This window comes from Tauraco erythrolophus, chromosome 16 (assembly GCF_009769465.1).
Source record: "Tauraco erythrolophus isolate bTauEry1 chromosome 16, bTauEry1.pri, whole genome shotgun sequence".
NCBI lineage: Eukaryota > Metazoa > Chordata > Aves > Musophagiformes > Musophagidae > Tauraco > Tauraco erythrolophus.
The window spans coordinates 20,099,530-20,111,253 of record NC_141480.1 but is presented as its reverse complement, the minus strand read 5'-3'; the positions used below and the strand labels follow the sequence as shown (position 1 = coordinate 20,111,253).

The 11,724-nt window shown below is 59.7% G+C and overlaps 1 protein-coding gene and 1 pseudogene across 1 annotated transcript; both read left to right on the top strand.

The window, feature by feature from the left end:
• Positions 1–203: 203 nt before the first annotated feature.
• Positions 204–3,105, top strand: LOC147527663 (protocadherin gamma-A10-like). The gene is made up of 2 exons (XM_086621845.1): positions 204–2,633; positions 3,052–3,105. The coding sequence occupies exons 1-2, from the start codon at positions 204–206 to the stop codon at positions 3,103–3,105; spliced, it is 2,484 nt and encodes an 827-aa protein (XP_086477971.1).
• A 3,387-nt stretch (positions 3,106–6,492) lies between these two features.
• On the top strand, positions 6,493–9,883 carry LOC147527662 (protocadherin gamma-B5 pseudogene; annotated as a pseudogene).
• Positions 9,884–11,724: the final 1,841 nt, after the last annotated feature.

The window sequence follows — 11,724 nt, the reverse complement described above, 5'->3', positions numbered from 1 at the left end:
CGGTCGCTCTGTCTCCGGCTGGGTGCGCGGTCGGTCGGTGTTCGATCGTCCCCGCGGTGCGGAGCCGTGCGGCAACGAGGCGGAGGGGTCGGCGGCAGCGGCCGGGAGCGGCGATCTGAGGCAGAAGCCGAAGAAGAAGAAGCAAAAGAGGGATCCGTCTCGGCGTTCGGCGGCGGTGCGGTGCCGTTGTTCTTGCGGCAGCGATGTGCGCGGCGCGGAGGCGGTGGGGCCGGCGGGAGCGAGCCCTGCTGTGGGTCGTGCTGGTGGCGGCGTGGGAGGCGGCGTGGGGGCAGCTGCGCTACTCGGTTCCCGAGGAGCTGCCGAAGGGCTCGTTCGTGGGCGACGTGGCCAAGGACCTGGGGCTGCAGCTGCCGGCGCTCCGCGACCGCGGCTTCCGAGTTGTCTCCGAAGGTAGGACGCAGTATTTCGGTCTGCATGGGAAGACGGGCCATTTGGTGACGGCGGAGAGGATCGACAGAGAGCAGCTGTGCGAGAGTGTTCGGCAATGCGTGCTGCGCTGTGAGGTGATAGTGGAGGGGGAAATGCAGGTTTACGGAATCGAAGTGGAAATCACGGACATTAACGACAATGCGCCCACCTTCAAAGACTTCGAGCTGGATGAGAAAATAAGCGAGATGACAGCTCTGGGGTCGCGTTTTCCCCTAGCCGAGGCTCACGACCCGGACTCTGGCCCGAATTCCCTGCAGAGCTACGAGCTGAGCGGCGACGATCACTTCTCGCTGGCCGTGCAGGCGGGCCCCGGCGGGGCTCAGCGTCCAGAGCTGGTGCTGGCGAAGGCGCTGGACCGGGAGGAGGCGGCGCTGCACGAGCTGGTGCTGAGGGCGAGCGACGGCGGAGAGCCGTCGCGGACGGGCACGGCGCGGATCCGCGTGTTGGTGCTGGACGCGAACGACAACGCGCCCGTGTTCAGCCAGGCGGAGTACGCGGTGCGTGTGGCGGAGGACGTGCCCGTGGGCTCCACCCTCGTCACCGTGTGTGCCACTGACGCCGACGAGGGACTGAACGGGCACGTGAAATACTCGCTGAAAAAAATCAGCGAGAAAGCCTCGCAGATTTTCCAGCTGAACGCCGAGACGGGATCGATCAGGCTAGTGCGGAGCCTGGACTTCGAGGAAGGCGACTCGTACGAACTGGAGGTGCAGGCACGGGACGGCGGAGGTCTTTCCGATACGGCGAACGTCGCGATCACGGTGACAGATGTAAACGACAACGCGCCCGAGATTTCGGTGCGGTCAGCACTGAGCGAGATCTCGGAGGACGCGCCGTCGGGGACGGTGGTGGCCCTGCTGCACGTGCAGGACCGGGACTCGGGGGCCAACGGCGAGGTGCGGTGCTCGCTGGACGGGCGCGTCCCATTCCGTCTGGAGAAGTCGTTTGAGGACTACTACCGCGTGGTGACGTCGCGGGAGCTGGACCGGGAGGAGGTGTCGGAGTACAACGTGACGGTGCGGGCGGCGGACGGCGGGTCGCCGTCGCTGCGGAGCAGCGCGGTGGTGGCGCTGCGCGTGCTGGACGTGAACGACAACGCGCCGGTGTTCGCGGAGGCGCGGTACAGCGCCCGCGTGGCCGAGAACAACGCGGCGGGCGCGCTGGTGCTGCGGGTGCGGGCGACGGACGCGGACTGGGGCCAGAACGCGCGCGTGCGGTACCGGCTGGGGGAGGGTCGCGTGCGGGGCGCGGCGCTGTCGTCGTACGTGTCGGTGGAGGCGGAGACGGGCGCGCTGTACGCGCTGCGGTCGTTCGACTACGAGGAGGTGCGCGAGGTGGGGCTGTGGGTGCGGGCGGAGGACGGCGGCGCGCCGGCGCTGAGCAGCAACGTGTCGGTACGGCTGGAGATCGTGGACGAGAACGACAACGCGCCGCAGGTGCTGTACCCGCCGCCGGCACCGGCGTCGGCGGCGGCGGCGTCGTCGGGCGCGGGCTGGGCGGGCGTGGAGCTGGCGCCGCGCTGGGCGGCGGCCGGGGCGCTGGTGGCCAAGGTGGTGGCGGTGGACGCGGACGCGGGGCAGAACGCGTGGCTGTCGTACGAGCTGGCGAAGGCGACGGAGCCGGGGCTGTTCCGCGTGGGGCTGCACAGCGGCGAGGTGCGCACGGCGCGCTCGCCGCTGGCCCGCGACGCGGCGCGGCAGAGCCTGGTGGTGGTGGTGAAGGACCACGGGCGGCCGGCGCTGTCGGCCACGGCCACGCTGACGGTGGTGCTGGGCGAGAGCGTGGCCGAGCTGGTGTCGGAGCTGGGCAGCGCTGCGGCGGCGCCGGGCGAGGCGGGCGGCAGGCTGACGCGCTGGCTGGTGGTGGCCGTGGCGGCCGTGTCGTGCCTCTTCGTCGCCTTCCTGCTGCTGCTGCTGGCGCTGCGCCTGCGGCGCTGGCGCCGCTCGCAGCTGCTGGCGGCGGGCAGCGGCGCGTGGCGCGGCGTGCCCGCCTCGCACTTCGTGGGCATCGACGGCGTCCGCGCCTTCCTGCGCTCCTACTCGCACGACGTGTCGCTCACGGCCGACTCGCGCAAGAGCCAGCTCCGCTCGTCGGCCGCCGGCAGCTGCTGCGACACCCTCCCGGCCCGCCCGCCGCCCGCCGAGCCCGCGCCGCTGCTCGGGGAGGACCCCGCCGCTGCCCCGGTGAGTGCCTCTGCCGACGCTTTGGCCGCGACGCTTCTCTCTGCCGCTTCTCTGCCCTTTCCCCCCCCGTGTTTGTGATTTGCGCCCTGCGCGGGGCGGTTTGGTGACAAGGAAGGCAGAGGTTCGTTTAGCAACGCGCTGTGAGCTGGTGGCTCTTGCTCCCGGGAGGTGAACGTGGGATCGTTGCTCATCGTTGCAGTTGGTTTCGGAGGCAGAACTGTTGGCTTGAGTTTTGTCAGAGCGGGGCTTGGTGAATATATCACGCCCCAGGTCTTTTCTTCTTTGTCCTCTGACGCGTGATTCCGGTTTTCCTGTCACTATTTGCCATCCTGAATGGACGCGTTGTGTCGTTAGCAAATAAAAGCTTCTGTTAGTAGCAGGGTCCTGTATCTTCCACACCGCTTATGTGCTTGAGTAGGGCGAGATTCTCTTGAAAGAGAACGTCAACGGCCGCGTGTATAACTTTCCGTGACGGTTTAATTGTTTGTCCGTTTCATGCAGCCTTATCGATTGTTTCGTATCATTATCTGCTCGCGCGTGTGGCAGCACTCGGTCCGATATTGTTTATTATTTGTTGTGGTTGAAAGCAGCGCGTGAGTTAGAGTACTACGTAGTTTTAACAGCGGTACTCGTTAGAAAGATTCTCTTGTTCTGTGCTCCTCACCAGCCAGTGAGCAGTTTTGCTTATAGGATGGGGCTGTTACAAGTACACAAATGTTTTTATCGTAAACGACGTGTTAATTGATGTGTATTTCTCAAGGCCGTTCTCTGTTCTTAATTATCATTTAATTATCTCGTAATTATCACCTTTCCCTTGTAACATACCGTTTTCATTTAACAGCCATTACTTAGGATGAGCGTTAGTCGTTGTTGGAAATTATCTTAGAGCCGTCTGTGCCTGCTTTGGGGGGAGTCTTGTTTCATGGGTGAAGGTGTTTCATACAGCGTGTTCCTCAGCCAGTAGTTAGAGCAGCGTCAACTTTGTGTACCAGAGCGCAGCGTGTTTTCTACGCTGCAGGTACTTCTTCCACGACCAGGAGAACATTCCCAGGCGTTCCTGACAAGGTTCCTGTCAGGAAGGTTCCTGACAAGGTATTCCTTGTCGCTTGCGGGAATTTCCTTCGTTGGGTCAAAAGTGAGCTCCCAGCTCCGGATCGAGGAAGAGGGTGGAAGAAGCGCAAAATTACTTGTTGTATAAGTGTGAAGTTCTAAAATGCACGTGGGTACGTGAGCACTGGTTGGTCACCTTGGTGGTGAGCCACTGCTGTGCTCTTCCAGAGATGGATTGGAGGTAAAAAAAAAAGGATGTTTCCAGTAGGAATATTGTTCTTTCAGACTCTATAAACCTCTTCTTCGGCCTTCAAGGTATGGATGAAGTGCTAGAAAGTAGAGAGTATTGCCTCGGTTTCTGCTGGGCTGCCCTGCACATGACATGACACTTAGAGAAATATCAAGATCTCCTTTCTGTGAAGAGTTATTCGTTTGTGCTTTTCATTTCAACTCACACCTTGGTTCGTGTCGTTATCACTTGTGTGGCAGCGCTTGATCTTTTGATGCGCAGTGTTAAAAGTCGATGCAAACGATCGGAGTAGCACGCATTCTTAACAGCCTTACCTGTTAGAAAGGTGGTTTTCTCCTTCTGTGCTCCTTGCCAGCCGGTGAGCACATCCAGAGTCTTACTGCACCTGGAACGATGTCGTGAGAATGACCTTGTTGACTACGAGAAGGCTGTTCACACACAACCTTGTGGCCTTTTCTGTCGAAGTAGGGTTTATCTCCGAGGCATCGTTACTGTCCTGTTGGCATTTTTCATCTGCTTTACTGTTCGTCATCATGTCTTGTACAGAGGGGTGTTATTAGAGGTAGCGGTGTAGCCGAGAATGTCGCGACAGTATGTCCTAATGCCGATATCATTTTCGTTTCTCTCTCGGCAGCGTTACTCACAGGATCGGACTATTTGACGTACGCAGGTATTTTCATTGTGAATGTTTTTTGTAAAAGTCTATATCGTTCTCTGCATTATTCATCACTACTGTTATCACAAAGCGCTTTCATGTAACGTTAATTGAAATGCCTGTAAGCAGTACCTTAGTAATGCAGTCACAAACGTTGAGGAAGGACAAAATTCTGTGTACGTACCTGCTCGGTGTGGGTAGATGACCCTCTCGTCTGTGTCTCTCCACGTGAGATCGAGCGTGGCTACTACTTCTTTGTGAGAACGGTCTTGTTGGTGAGGAAGAGCCTTTTCTCACAGCGACGTTGTGGCGGAGCAATCGTTTGCAATAACTGCTGCAGCGGAAGCAGCTTGTGTGAGAGAAATTGAGTCCTGTAGTCCGTGCCTTGGTATCTTTTGAGGGAGTAGCAAGAGTGGCGGAACAGGAAACTGAGTTATCACCAGGACGCTGTGAACGGGCACAGTAGTCACCCGTGGAGTCATCTCTTGTTTGGAGCAATAGGAGTGTTAGGAAAATCTGCACTTGTAGTTGCCAAACTCGTGGTCTGTGTAGGGCTTGAAATGATTCAGCTGGTTATTATGTGCTCTGCTCTCTCCATGTTCATGAACCAAGGTTTGTCGGTTTGCAGAGTCTTGCGTTCCGTAATTTCCTTTTGAGTGTTGCCGAGGGGTGATCTTTTGGTACAAACGGCCACTGAGGAGGACCAAATATTTTGGTCTTCTCTGGAAGGCGTTGCATTCCAGAGAGTTTTATTCTTTCCAATTTCAGATCATCCCACGCCTGAAGCGTTCTTCGTATTATCAGTGCAAAATAAAAGGTGGGATCATGTCATGAGTATACTGCCTTCTTTGGTGTTGCCCTTCTGACTTTTCTTCTTGGACTTTTTTTTCTGTCTTTTTTTCTACAAGACTCTGTCCTGAGGAAGGTAGCTGACGTGTCACACACACCTCAGGCATCACCACGGAAGAGTATGTCACTCCTCTTTACCATCGTCACAATAGCACACTTGTAATTGAAGTATACTGTCCACCTTAGGTCCCTTGTTGGTGCCCGTCCGTGTTCTTAGATCTACTTACCCCGTTCACTGAAAGAAGGAATTTCGAATAAATGCTTTAACAGGGCTGACTTCCTAGTTCTAGAGCAAGAAGTTGTGGTGATCTCCATGCTCTGTAAACTGAGAGGATGTACTGCTACTGCTGTTGTAGAAAATAAGGCTTGCCATGATCTCCCAGAGTCTCAGTAGCTCTGAGAGGTATATAAAATAAGAGGGATATAATCAAGAATCTCCTCAAGGAAAACGGCGGGTCTGGTGCTTCCTTTCTCCAATAGGTTCTCATCTGAAGTAGTTTGCAGCTGCTGATTCTCAGAACTCGTAAAAATCAAATAAAAGTGCTGGGGAAAGACAGCCCGCAGCAATAGCAGAAGCTGTTGGAATACGTCAGACACTTGCTGTACAGTGTACCTGCTAGTACTTACCTGTACTCACCTGTGCTCCGCGGTGCGAAGTCTGCGCGCTCCTCCACTGCTCGGTGACACGTTCCTCAGCCACACGTTTCATTTCCACGAGTGAACAGAGCTCCTTGGGTCCCGCTTCCGCGAGGGGAGCACTCGCCAAACCGAAAGACGAATCGCGCTATTCGTTAGCCGATGGCGCCGACTGCCGGCAGCTGCTGCCACTGCGACTCCGGGCGCAGAGACCGAAGCGGGGAACTTCAGGCGGCTGCGGTGTCGCGGCGGCGCCTCCGGGTGCCGCTGTTGGCCGCCGCGGAGCCGCGCTGGAGCCGCAGCCGCCGCCGCGTCCGGCCCCCGCAGGCTGCTCGCTCGGGCGGCGGCGGCTGCCGAGAGCGGCCGGGACGGAGGGAGGGCAGCGGCAGGAGAGAGGAGCGCGGCGAGCGCTGCCCAGAATGGCGGGCAGGCAGAGCCCGAGGGCGAGGGCGAGTGCGAGTGGGGGGCGGCGGCGAGCAGGCGGGCGAGTGCTGCTGGGCGCGGTGCTGCTGGGCTTGTGCTGCCGGGCGGCGCCGGAGCGGATCCGCTACGCGATCCCCGAGGAGCTGGGCAGAGGGTCGCTGGTGGGGCCGCTGGCGCGGGACGTGGGGCTGAGCCCGGCCGAGCTGCCGGCGCGGAGGCTGCGGCTGAGCGCGGAGAAGCCCTACTTCGGCGTGAGCGGGGACAGCGGCGACCTGTACGTGAGCGAGAGGCTGGACCGGGAGGAGATGTGCGGCGAGGCGGCGTCCTGCTCCGTCAGCTTCAAGGCGCTGGTGGAGAACCCGCTGAACGTTTTCCACGTCGAGGTGGCCATCCAGGACGTTAACGACAACTCCCCGCGCTTCCTGCAAGACGATTTCCAGCTGGAGATCAACGAGTTCACTCCTCCCGGTGCCCGCTTTGCCGTGGGCGTTGCTGAAGACGCGGACGTGGGCAGCAACTCGCTGCAGGGCTACGAGCTGGAGGCCAACGGGCACTTCGCGGTGGAGGTGAAGGAGAGCCAGGACGGCAGCAAGTTCGCGGAGCTGGTGCTGCGGCGCGTGCTGGACCGGGAGAGCGAGCCGAGCCTGCGGCTGGTGCTGACGGCGCTGGACGGCGGCGAGCCGCCGCGGAGCGGCACCGCGCAGCTCTGCATCAACGTCACCGACGCCAACGACAACCCACCCGTGTTCGCGCAGGACCGGTATCGCGCGAGTGTGCGCGAGGACGCACCGCCGGGTACGATGGTGCTGAACGTGTCCGCCTCCGATGCCGATGCCGGCACCAACGCCCGCATCACCTACGGCTTCGGAAGACGCCGGCCAAGGTGCTTCAGAAGTTCGTATTGGACGCGGAGAGCGGCATGATCACGCTGCGGGAAGCGCTGGACTTCGAGGAGACGCGAGGCTACACGCTGCTGGTGGAGGCGAGAGACGGGGGCGGTCTGGTGGCGCACTGCAAGGTGGAGGTGGAGGTGCTGGACGTGAACGACAACGCGCCCGAAATCACGATCTTGTCGGTGTCGAGCCCGGTGGCCGAGGACGCGCCAGCCGGCACGGTGGTGGCGCTGGTGAACGTGAACGATCCGGACTCCGGGGAGAACGGTCAGGTGTCGTGCGAGCTGTCGGGCGAGGCGCCGCTGTCGATAGTGGCGTCGTCGGGCGGGTCGTACAAAGTGATGACAGCGAGCGCGCTGGACCGGGAGCAGGCGGCCGAGCACCGGGTGCGGGTGGTGGCCAGGGACCGTGGCAGCCCGTCGCTGTGGAGCCAGACGGAGCTGGTGGTGGAGGTGTCGGACGTGAACGACAACGCGCCGGTGTTCGAGGAGCCCGCGTACAGCGCGTACGTGGCGGAGAACAACGCGGCGGGCGCGGAGGTGGTGCGCGTGCGCGCGCGGGACGCGGACGCGGGCGCGAACGGGCGCGTGAGCTACTGGCTGGCGGGCGGCAGCGCGGGCGCGGCGGCGTACGTGTCGGTGGAGGCGCGGAGCGGCGCGGTGTACGCGCAGCGGGCGTTGGACTACGAGGAGTGCCGCGAGTTCGCGGTGGCGGTGCGCGCGCAGGACGGCGGGGCGCCGCCGCGGAGCTCGACGGCGACGGTGCGCGTCTTCGTGCTGGACCGCAACGACAACGCGCCGCGGGTGCTGTGGCCGGCGGCGGGCGCGGAGGCGGCCCCGGGGGCGTTCGAGGTGTTGCCGCGGTCGGCCGAGGCCGGGTACCTGGTGGCCAAGGTGGTGGCGGTGGACGCGGACGCGGGGCGCAACGCGTGGCTGTCGTACGAGCTGGTGCAGGCGGCGGAGCCGGCGCTGTTCCGCGTGGGGCTGCACAGCGGCGAGGTGCGCACGGCGCGGGCCGTGGCCGAGAGGGACGCGGCGAAGCAGCGGCTGGTGGCCGTGGTGAAGGACCACGGGCAGCCGGCGCTGTCGGCCACGGCCACGCTGCACGAGGTGCTGGCCGAGAGCTTGCAGGAGGCGCTGCCGGAGCTGAGCGACAGAGACGCTGTGTCCGTGCTGACGTCTGATCTAAACCTCATTCTTGTCGTGGCGCTCGCTGTTGTGTCCTTGTTATTCGTTTTGACAGTCGTTTTGGTATTATTTTTTAAATGCCGGCGGTCGAGGAGCCCTCCCATTTTTATAACTTCTGATAAGGAACTGTATTCAAGCCTGGGCTCAAAAGCACCGTACAACTACTGCAGCAGCACGCTGCCCTTGCCCTACTCCTACGAGGTGTGTTTAGCCTCCGAGTCGGGTCAAAAGGACTTCACTTTTCTGCGACCAGGGACGGCAGCACTGTCTGACCGTCTCCTGGCCGGGGAACCAGGCTCAGACACTCACTCCGGGAAGGACCCTCCCAGCCCAGGGAGCTCGGCACAGGTGAGCTTCTGTCCTTGGGTCTCTCTCTGTAGACTTGCGTCAATATTCTCTTTCCCTTATTCTGCCGTCGGGAATCAGTGGCAACTGGCAGATCTCAACGTCGCTCCCCAGGGCTATAGCTCGAGGGGGTATGTGTGGTGTGTGTTTGGGCGTGGGTGTGATCTTGACCCTTCCTTTTTATCTGCCTGGTCTCACCCGCGAATTGTGGGACGCTATGTTGTCATTAACGCTGTCTGTCTGTCCTACTCCACGTGCGAGTTTCACCGAGTGGTGGGGTGGACATAGAATGGGGCGGGGGCAGAAGTGTCGTGGGGTCCGAAGCTGAGACAATGCTTTTATCTTGGTCGAGTAACTGCTTCATTTATTGTCTCTGTCAGATTTAAGGGCTTTCCGGTGGTAACGATGTGTGATCTACACCGACCTGTTCACTCAGGGAGAGCAGCGACTCTCTTTTCCCTTCCAGCTCCGTTCTTTTCACACTCTCAACCCCTCAGAAAAGATAATGCGTACTCCCGTGACTTAACATTTTCCTTGCGCCTGGGGAGCCGGCTCTGGTGCCTCTCTGTAGCTCCAAGCCTGGAGCTGAGTAGAAAATGCTCTGAGTCCACTGCTGCCACAGGCTCCTCTGGAGCCCTGGCGGAGCCGGGAATAACGGCGGAGGGAGCGGCTTTGGCTGCGGCTTGGCTCGAACTCGTTCCCGAAGGAATTCTTGGTGCAGGGGAAAGACGTCTTTCCCCTTAGCTGTCGCTCATTTCCACTCCTCTCCCTCCAAATGGTGCTTTCAGGAGCTCCGACACATCGCCATCAATATTCGGGCTTCCCATCAAAGCGAAGGAGCCGCAGTGTCTCCAGATCAGGCAAAATCCGGGAGATGGATATGTTCAGTCCACCGTGCCTTTCCCGAGATCTCTTCGCTGTACTCAGCCACTTCTTGGCCGTCCTACTGCTGCTGGGATTAAGCAGACAAGGTACTCTGAGTACGGGTCGTGTGTGCACTCCTTTGATGAGAAACTCCTTAAAAGTTGTGATAATGCGTGTTAGAGAAATTGGTCAGTAAATAGAGTCTACGAGAGACACGAAATGGGTAGCAGTTGAAAAAAAAAAAAAAGATTGAGAGCTTATTTCAGAGAAAATAAGTGGCTGGCGACTGGTTCAAGATTTATCTCGCAGACAGCTGTGGATTTTCTTCTTTTTAGATTATATGTAAGAAAGAAAGGTAATCGGGATTTGGTTGCCTATGAAAAAAGAAATCTGCTCTCAGCACTGGGAGCCTGCAGGCACGGGCTGTTACAAAGCGCTCCAAAACGGACACAAACGAGGCATAAACGTGTACTTACGTGGGCGATGCAGCTGCGGTGGGTAAAGCATATCGTTTTATATCGTTTTCCTTCTCCGTCTTTAAATTGCTCGAGAATTAAATGCTATTAAAACACGTTAGATGGCTAAATGTTGATTTTATCGGTGTGAAGCCTGTACTTTTATCGCATTCTGTGCGCTGGTGATAAGAATGATGAATAGCGCTGATAACGGTTTATCTTCCGGCAACGGTTATTTGGTAGGAAAGGAAATTGCTGGGCGTTTAGCGGAAAGACTGAGCCGACCCGTTTGATATCGTCGATTCATCACAGAAGCGTTGATACCAGCTGCAACATTCCCGAGCCCGTTCAGCAGGGCATGGAGAGCCGTGTCGTTTCTCTCCATAAGCGCTGATTTCCAGTCCGGTTTCTTTCCCAGACATCGCCGGCCCTTCCTCCCCAGTCTTGTCTGCGGGAAAAAAACCTGGACACTGTTTCTCGGCCACAATCGGGTTTTAACAGGGCTCCTGGTGCTCCTTCATCAAGCTTCCTTGGCTCCGTCCCATTGCACTGTGACAGCTGAGCGGGTGACGGACAACGAACACCGAAATGGCGGTAGTTTTATCCCTACGGGCGCTCGAAACGTCGGAAAACCGACGTTATAACGAGGTGGTGTTGACAGCAACAACCCTAAGCGCAGGCAGGCAGCCCGGGAATTGGCTGTCTCTCGCCCAGGCGTTGCCGGTGCCGTGGTTTACGCGGTGCCGTTTCCTGCCGGGCTGTTGCTCCACGGGAACCGCTCCCGCCTCCCGGTGAACCAGCACGTCGCAAACCGTGATTACCTTCCGTCTGGCTGATGGCGGCGGGTACCGGGGAGCAAACTGGGAGGCGGCGAGAGCGGGAGGGCGTGTTAAACCGAGATTTCTACCATTTGGCGGGGAAGATGCCTGCTGGGGCTGTGCTGGCGGTGGGCAGCGGGAGGGGCGATGCTCCTGGAGTCCGTGCGGCAGGAGCTGCCCCGCGGGATGACTGTGCTGCGACCGGAGGGGCTGCTCGTAGCTCGGCAGCACGAAATCCGCGTCGTTCTGCTGGCGACGCTGCTTTGGTGGCACACAGAGGCGCGACGTGGGATGTCGGGAAGGGGCTGAGCTCGCGCTCGAGTGGGAGAACCAGCATCGCGAAGGTCCCGAGGGACACTAGGAGCCGGCGCGTCGTGCCAGGCTCTGCGTCGTACCTGGCTCTGCCCGGTGCCCTGCGTGCCCCGACCGACCCTCCCCACCCCTCCCCTCGTCCCGCCCGCTCCACCTCCCCTTCTTGCTCCCTCTGCCTCTTTCCAACGAACTTTTCCCGGGGGACACTCTCCCCCTCCTTCTTTCCATATCGCCCCTTTTGGCGTCATCCTCTCCGTCAGCCTTCCTGCCGGCACACGCAGTCCCCGTGTCCGATCTAGTCCGATCTAGGCTGCCTCTGCCAGCGCTCTCCCAGTCCGGCTGTCCTCAGGAGCT

What these genes read in the sequence shown, in the direction of transcription:
- LOC147527663 (XM_086621845.1), top strand. Translation starts at nt 204, where the DNA reads ATGTGCGCGGCGCGGAGGCGGTGGGGCCGGCGGGAGCGAGCCCTGCTG. An exon ending in AGGACCCCGCCGCTGCCCCG is followed by an intron (nt 2,634 to 3,051) that starts GTGAGTGCCTCT and finishes GTGCTTGAGTAG; the next exon opens with GGCGAGATTCTCTTGAAAGA.